Genomic DNA, 7,446 nt, shown 5'->3' on the forward strand with positions numbered 1-7,446 from the left:
ATTGACTCAACATTACTCATAATTATCAGTAATCTTTGCTCACTTTTATCAATAATCTTTGCTCACGTTTATCAATAATCTTTGTTCACTTTTATCAAAATCGTTGCTCACATTTATCAATAATCATTGCTCACGTTTATCAATAATCATTGCTCACATTTATCAATAATCTTCGCTCAAATTTATCAATAACCTTTGCTCACGTTTATCAATAATCTTTGCTCACATTTATCAATAATCTTTGTTCACATTTATCAATAATCATTGCTCAAATTTATCAATAATCTTCGCTCAAATTTATCAATAATCTTCGCTCAAATTTATCAATAACCTTTGTTCACGTTTATCAATAATCATTGCTCACATTTATCAATAATCTTTGTTCATTTATCAAATATAATTGCTCACGTTTATCAATCATTTTGCTCACGTTTATCAATAATAATTGCTCACTTTTATCAATCATTTTTGCTCAAGTTTATCAATAATCTTTGCTCACGTTTATCAATAATTTTTGCTCACGTTTATCAATAATCTTTGCTCACATTTATCAATAATCTTTGCTCACATTTATCAATAATCTTTGCTCACATTTATCAATAATGTTTGCTCACATTTGTCAATAATCTTTGCTCACGTTTATCAATTTTTTCTCACGTTTGTCAATAATCTTTGNGGGGTATGGGGGGTGTTATTACACTTGCATTACTGAAAGTTTCTGCATCACATCACCTCCTCCAACAGTCTGCAGCTGGGAGAGGCKGCTTTTTGTTCAGTCTTTAAAAAAAACAAACATTCGGTTTCCTGCCACACAAAACGTCACTTCCTGTGGGTTCGGACCGTCACGGGTCCGGTAAGACTTCTGACAGGAGACCTGATCCGTCCCGGCAGTGGCGGATCTAGAGACGGACGGAAGTTCGGCCGGAAAAGTTGGACCTGAATGAGAACTGACCTGATTGAGCTTCTAAACCTCCTGCTGGAGACCGTTTGTAAATTTAAGTCGTGGGAAGAATTCTGAAGCCATGGAAGTTCTGGACTTTGTGTAAAAATGTAGAAAACTGGGCCTAAAAGTTGGACCTGAATGAGAACTGACCTGCCTGAGCTCCTAACTTCCTGCTGGAGACCACTTTTCTGTTTAACTCGTGGGAAGAATTCTGAAGCGACGAAAGTTCCGGACTTTGTGTAAAAATGTAGAAAACTGAACCTGCAAACAGGGTGTCGGACCCTCCGGACCACCCCCGCTAGAACCGCCACTGCCTCGCGGACATCCGAAAAGTTTCTCACATCTTTTTTTAAGACTCACAGATTCGCRCACCGAGTCTGACTCTCAGGGAATAAATGTAAACAAAAACACAACCGCAGAAAAATATCAGTTCACGTCAGCAGAGTGTTCTGGGGGGGAGAAGGGAGGCGCGGGAGCTCGGCTGCTCCTCCTCACATGAAGAACTCGGCCTGTTTCCCGGACGGGTCTCTGGTGCTCGCGGGTCCAGCGTAGGTCCGGCTGGCCAGCTTCTCGTACTTCTCCTTGTACAGGTCCCGCTCCTTGGCCAGGCGCGCCACGTCCTGCTTCAGCTGCTCCACCTGGTTCTGCAGGGTGCACTTCTCCGTCTCCAGCATGTGCCGCTGCTGCACGCGCTTGAAGCGGCAGGACTGCGCGTAGCCGCGGTTCTTCAGCGTGCGCCGCTTCTGCTTCAGGCGGATCACCTCCTCCTTGCTGAAGCCGCGCAGCTGCCGGTTCAGCTCGCGCACCGTCATGCTGACCAGCTGCTCGTCCGAGAAGCGGTCCTCCAGGCGCGCGTGGTGGTGGTGGTGGTGATGGTGGTGGGCCTGGTGGTGGTGCGCGGCCGAGGCCGCGGACAGGTCCTCCCCGACGTACTGCTGGCCGCGGAAGCCCTCGTAGGCCTGGTGGTGGTGGTGGTGGTGGTGCGCGTTGCCGATCAGGGCCTCCACCGCGTCCTCCGGGGTCAGGTTGAGCGCCTCGGGGTTCAGGTGGTGCTGGTAGCTGGGGATCCAGTACAGGTCCTCCAGCTGAGGCTTCCCCGCGCCGCTGTGCGCGTTGCCGCCGCCGCCGCCGTTCACGCCGCCGCCGCCCGCGCCGCCGGGGAGGCCCGGGTTGGGCTGCGCGCCGGGACTCGGGGCGCAGAAGCTGGGCGACGAAGGCACGGAGGAGCAGGGCGTGCTGATCGGGGTGGAGGACAGCGAGCCGGACGGGAGGCGGTGGCAGAAGCGCTCGGCCTCCAGCGGCTCCTTCTTCACCTCGAACTTCATCAGGTCGAAGTCGTTGACGTACTCGATGGCCAGAGGGCTGTTGGGCAGCTCCGCGCTCATGGCGAGATCCGTGGCCATGTCAGTCCACGCGACGACTCCGGCCCTCACAGCCAAAGCGACGGCGGGCGGCCCTCTGGGATACAGATTGCGGAGGGGATTAAAGCCCGGACGGTGTATATATAGGCACGCGCCCGGTGCGCGGAGCTGCTGCAGGCTCGCTGGGTGGGAGGAGGAACTTATTAAGGTCCACTTCTATATATAGTGGAGTGAATATACGTCTGCATGGACACGAGCGCGTCCACCTGCCAGTCCGCCTCTGCGCGCGGCTCTTGTTGACAACCTCTGTCGGGTCAGATGGACGCAGGGACAGCAGCAGCCCCCGGAGCGGCAGAAACTCGAGCCCCCCCAACCTGCGCTGTCCTCGCTTCACCTCTCCTCTCCTCTCTGATTTACTGTCCTTTTGTTTTATCACTCATGTCCAGCTCACAACTTGACCGTGAAGTCTCCGCAGCGGGAGCTGGAGGAAAAGGGAGCCGCGCGCAGCCGTGCGTAAAGCTGTGCCAAAAGTCCCAGCGATCCAAAGTCAGGTGTTTCTCAGAGTTCGGCTGAGTTTTCAGGTGAAGTTTTCAGATCGTACTCACAGAGAGCTCCTCTGCTCCTCTGCTCAGTCCATGTTTCTCACTCACGCGCTCCTGTGCGCCTCCTCCTCCTCCTCCTCTCTCCGCGCCTTTGACCTTTACGCGCTGCTTGTGTGTAAAGTTTTACGCAGGAGGTGAGAAATTCCACTTTGTTTTGTCTCCAGCTCCTCCCGAAGTCTTCTCAGTGAAATCACGCAGTGACAGCCCGGCGCGCGGAGGCAGCCACTTATAAAGACCCCCCACTCCTCCACCACCATCCCCCCCAGTCCCACACACCTCCGATCCCTCCCACACCGAGGTGCAGCGGGCCAATGGGAGGAGACTGCAGCCGGAACAACTTGGTCCGGCCGASAAGAGTCGAGCGGAGCCGAAGAGAGCGCGCGCCGGGGAGAACAGGTGCAGCTGATTCCCCCCTCTAGTGACCGAGCTGAGGCTACTGCACGGGGGTCTGGGGTGGAGGTGGGGGGCTTTATCCAGCGAAACAAAAACAGTTTTTACAGAATAAAAGCGAAAAAACTTTATCATATTATCTCCAAAACCTAATCAGATGTAGTTGATCATCCAGAGATTATTTCCTGTAGGTATCATCAAAATCCTCCCACTGGCTCGTGAGATATTTTGCTAACAGACAAGTTGATTCTCTGGAATTTAATGCCAGAATTTAAAGAAAGTATTTCCACAACCTGTTAGCGCTCTGGATATGTGTAAGGGCTCATTCTCAGCTACTACCACAYCAAACGTTGGGTCAAAAGATGCAGAACTGGATGAGTTTTTGCGATTTTTGTGTTGTTTGGGTTTAGTTGGCTGTGGCGGCCATCTTTGATCAGACTGGCTCCAAATTTTTATCAGTTGCAGAAGTATGTCCAATGATCCCTTCTTGGAAGTTTCAATAAAACTGACCAAGTGGTTCATGAGATATTTTGCTAACAGACAGAAAACAACAGGTTTAGGCAGTAATGAAAAGAATGCGATTTTAAGGCTTCTATTATACAGAAACAGAAAAAAACACAAAGTTAAACACTTAAGAAAAAGTATAAAACTAAAGATAACTTAAAAATATGATAACTGAAGCAAAAATCAAAATAAATTGATTATTTTGATTAAAACATAAACCAATCAATGAAACCTCCCTTTGTGCTTTGAACTGAATCAAAAACAGCTTCTTCTATCCACTTATCTCCTTTAAGGTCTCTGACACCACAAACCAGCAGATCTATCAATCACTCNTTAGGTTAGGTTAGGTTAGGTTAGAGGATGTGTTTGAGTTAAAACCAGGATGTGAATCAAACCAAACGAGTCACAGAGCTGGAGACGGTTCCATCACCGCCTTCGCTCTTCGATGGTCGTTTTGTTTCTGCCAGTCGTTGCTGAGTTTGGGGGAACCTTTACTCGTGTCATCACTTCGCCTGCGTGCTCAGCTGCCTCGCTCCGACATGGAAAGGACTATTACTAACCTGAGTTATGACCCTAACACAGTTTAAAAGTAAAAATGTGTAAAAATCACATTACGTGCCCTTTAACTTCCGTTCCAAAGCAGCCATGAAATATTCCCGCTGCTCCCCCTCCATCTGCTTCAAATCTGCTGGCAGGGATGAAAAAAAAGATGGAAGTCATATTAAGCTTTTTTCACGTTTAAATCATTAAAGAGGCTTTTTTTTTTTAGCTGGTCATCAAACTCCCAGCAAAGCATTCTGTATAGAAATACTGCATTAAGAAGATCTGCTGTGGTCCATTCATTGTCAGAGGGAGGGGAGGTCTGTGGCCGGCGGAGGGATGGGGGGGAGGGGCTCAGGACTGAAATGTTTGAAGTCAGGCTTTTCCATTGTGTTTTTGCATATTAGAACTTCGCTGCAGGTGCACTTCTACAGACTAAAGCAAAACGGACATCAGCAAGGTGGCGGATCGGTGGCCCGCATCCCGTCCAAAGAGCCCGGCTCCAGGAGGTGGCTCAGGGTTATCGCAGGCCCGAGGAGGGGGTTTTGTTACAGACGTTAATGCTTCTGCAGAGGAATCAGCTTTAATTGTGCAACAGGATGAGAGAAGTACGCATGTGCAACAATGTTTAGGAGGCTGTAAAGTGGTTTAAAAAGAAGCTGAGAGGGGAAATATCAGGATTAATCTGCTCAAACGCAACAAGGTTATTGAGTTTTTAAGGTTTGGTCTCAGTTTCTGTCCAGAGACAGATCTGATGAAACCAGATCCGATCAACCGACCTGCACACAAAAAGTTGAAAAGCACAAACATAATGAGATAAATATGTTTGTCTTTGGTTTAAAATTCATGTGCCTCCTGCCTCACATGATGTGAGGAGTAATTAAAGATGATTGTGGTTTCCTGAAGTGGCAGGAGCAATGTAGTTCTTCAAGAGAGAGTAAAGAGCATCCAGAGGTCTCCTGAGCAGTCTTAATGATCAGACAGAGCAGCTGGGCCTTCTCACACCTGGGTCAGGTCCTCCTGGATGTTTCTGACACCCTCTCCCTCTTGGATTGGGGTTTGGTGGAGTTTGTATGTGGTTTCCTTGTTTTTACAGTGTTTGCAGGAGGGACATGAAAAATATTTTTCATTGGATGGATGGATGGATGTATAGATGGATGGATGGATGGATGTATAGATGGATGGATGGATGGATGGATGGATGGGTGGATGGATGGTCAGATGGATGGATATTTAATGGTTAGATGGATTGGTTAATAGTTGGACTGACTGACTGATGAATGGTTAGATTGATGGATAGTTTGATGGATGGATGGATGAATGGTTAGATTGATGGATGGATGAATAGATGAATGTTTAGATTGATGGATGGTTTGATGGATGGATGAATGGTTAGATTGATGGATGGTTTGATGGATGGATGATGGTTGGATAATGGTTGGATGATAGATAGATTGATGGATGATGATGGTTGGATGGATGATAGTTGGATGATGGCTGGGTTGATGGATAATAGTTGGATAATGGTTGGATGATGGCTGGGTTGATGGATAATTGTTGGATGATGGGTGGATGATGCTTGGATGATGGTTGGATGATAGATAGATTGATGCTTGGATGATGGTTGGATGATAGATAGATTGATGGATGGATGATGGTTGGATGATGCTTGGCCATAGTCAGGTCATGGAAGCAACAGGTCCAGGAGAGAAACCCACACATCCCTGATGGCTGAGTTGATGGATGGATGGTTGGATAATGTTTGGATGAATGGTTGGATTGATGGATGGTTTGATGGATGGATGTATGGTTGAATGATGGTTGGGTGATAGCTGGGTGGTTGGATGATGGTTGGATGAATGTTTAGATTGATGGATGGTTTGATCAATGGATATATTGTTGAATGATGGTTGGATGATGGCTGGGTTGATGGAAAATGGTTGGATGATGGAGGGATGATAGCTGAGTTGATGGATAATGGTTGGACAATGGTTGGATGATGGCTGGGTTGATGTGTAATGATTGGACAATAGTTGGATGATGGCTGGATTGATGGATGGTTGGATAATGGTCGGATGATTGTTGGGTTGATGGATAATGGTTGGACAATGGTCGGATGTGGCTGGGTTGATGGATAATGGTTGGACAATGGTCGGATGTGGCTGGGTTGATGGATAATGGTTGGACAATGGTTGGATGGTGGCTGGGTTGATGGATAATGGTTGGACAATGGTTGGATGATGGCTGGGTTGATGGATAATGGTTGGACAATGGTTGGATGGTGGCTGGGTTGATGGATAATGGTTGGACAATGGCTGGATGATGGCTGGGTTGATGGATAATGGTTGGATAATGGTTGGATGATGGCTGGGTTGATGGATAATGATGATAGTTGGATGGATTGATAGTTTGACTTATGAATGGTTTGATGGGTGGATGGTTGGAAAATGGTTGGATGATGGCTGGGCTGATGGATAATGGTTGGACGATGGTGGGATGATGGTTGGATGGTGAGGCGACACAAACAAAGTTGAACTTCTTGACTCAGATTAAATTCAGTGGTTCTGTTGTTTTCTGTATTGTTTAAACACAAACAGGTGATGTTTTTGCGTACAGATTTTCTTTTCACCTTTTTTTGCACAACACTGAGATCTCATGTATTCACACACACACACACACAGATGCAACACACACACACGCAACACACACACTCACACTGAAGGATCACAGTTGACCTTTCTTTTTGTCTTCCCGTGTCTCTGCGGACAGATGATTTCTCTCCCGCTGTCTCCTCTCCATCTCGTGCGCTTTTACTAAAAATTGAAATATTGATCTTAATTAGAGTTTGCCGAGCTCAGCAGCTCGCGTTGAGGGTTTTAGACAAGAGGCAGCAGACATCTGTCTAAGGCACTTACATCTTCAGCGCAGGAGAGGAGCCACGTGGAGGAGGAGGAGGAGGAGGAAGAGTGATGGCTCCTCGTCTCCTGCCTTTTCTAAGAAACATGTCGAGCTCTCCATCTCTGCTCGCCGCTGTCGATACATCTGAGAGGAGCAGAGTGAACACACACACACACACACACACACACACACACACACACACACACAC

General features: G+C 47.6%; 1 protein-coding gene across 1 annotated transcript; it reads right to left on the minus strand.

The window, feature by feature from the left end:
• Nucleotides 1–682: 682 nt before the first annotated feature.
• Nucleotides 683–3,127, minus strand: mafaa (MAF bZIP transcription factor Aa). Its single transcript, XM_014033933.1, has one exon. The coding sequence runs from the start codon at nucleotides 2,344–2,346 to the stop codon at nucleotides 1,435–1,437; it is 912 nt and encodes a 303-aa protein (XP_013889387.1). The 5' UTR covers nucleotides 2,347–3,127; the 3' UTR covers nucleotides 683–1,434.
• Nucleotides 3,128–7,446: the final 4,319 nt, after the last annotated feature.

The sequence above is a fragment of the Austrofundulus limnaeus genome, unplaced genomic scaffold (assembly GCF_001266775.1).
Source record: "Austrofundulus limnaeus strain Quisiro unplaced genomic scaffold, Austrofundulus_limnaeus-1.0 Scaffold1901, whole genome shotgun sequence".
NCBI classification, from domain to species: Eukaryota; Metazoa; Chordata; class Actinopteri; order Cyprinodontiformes; family Rivulidae; genus Austrofundulus; species Austrofundulus limnaeus.

Excerpts from the sequence above, each read along its gene's own strand:
- mafaa (XM_014033933.1), bottom strand. The coding sequence starts at position 2,346 with ATGGCCACGGATCTCGCCATGAGCGCGGAGCTGCCCAACAGCCCTCTG.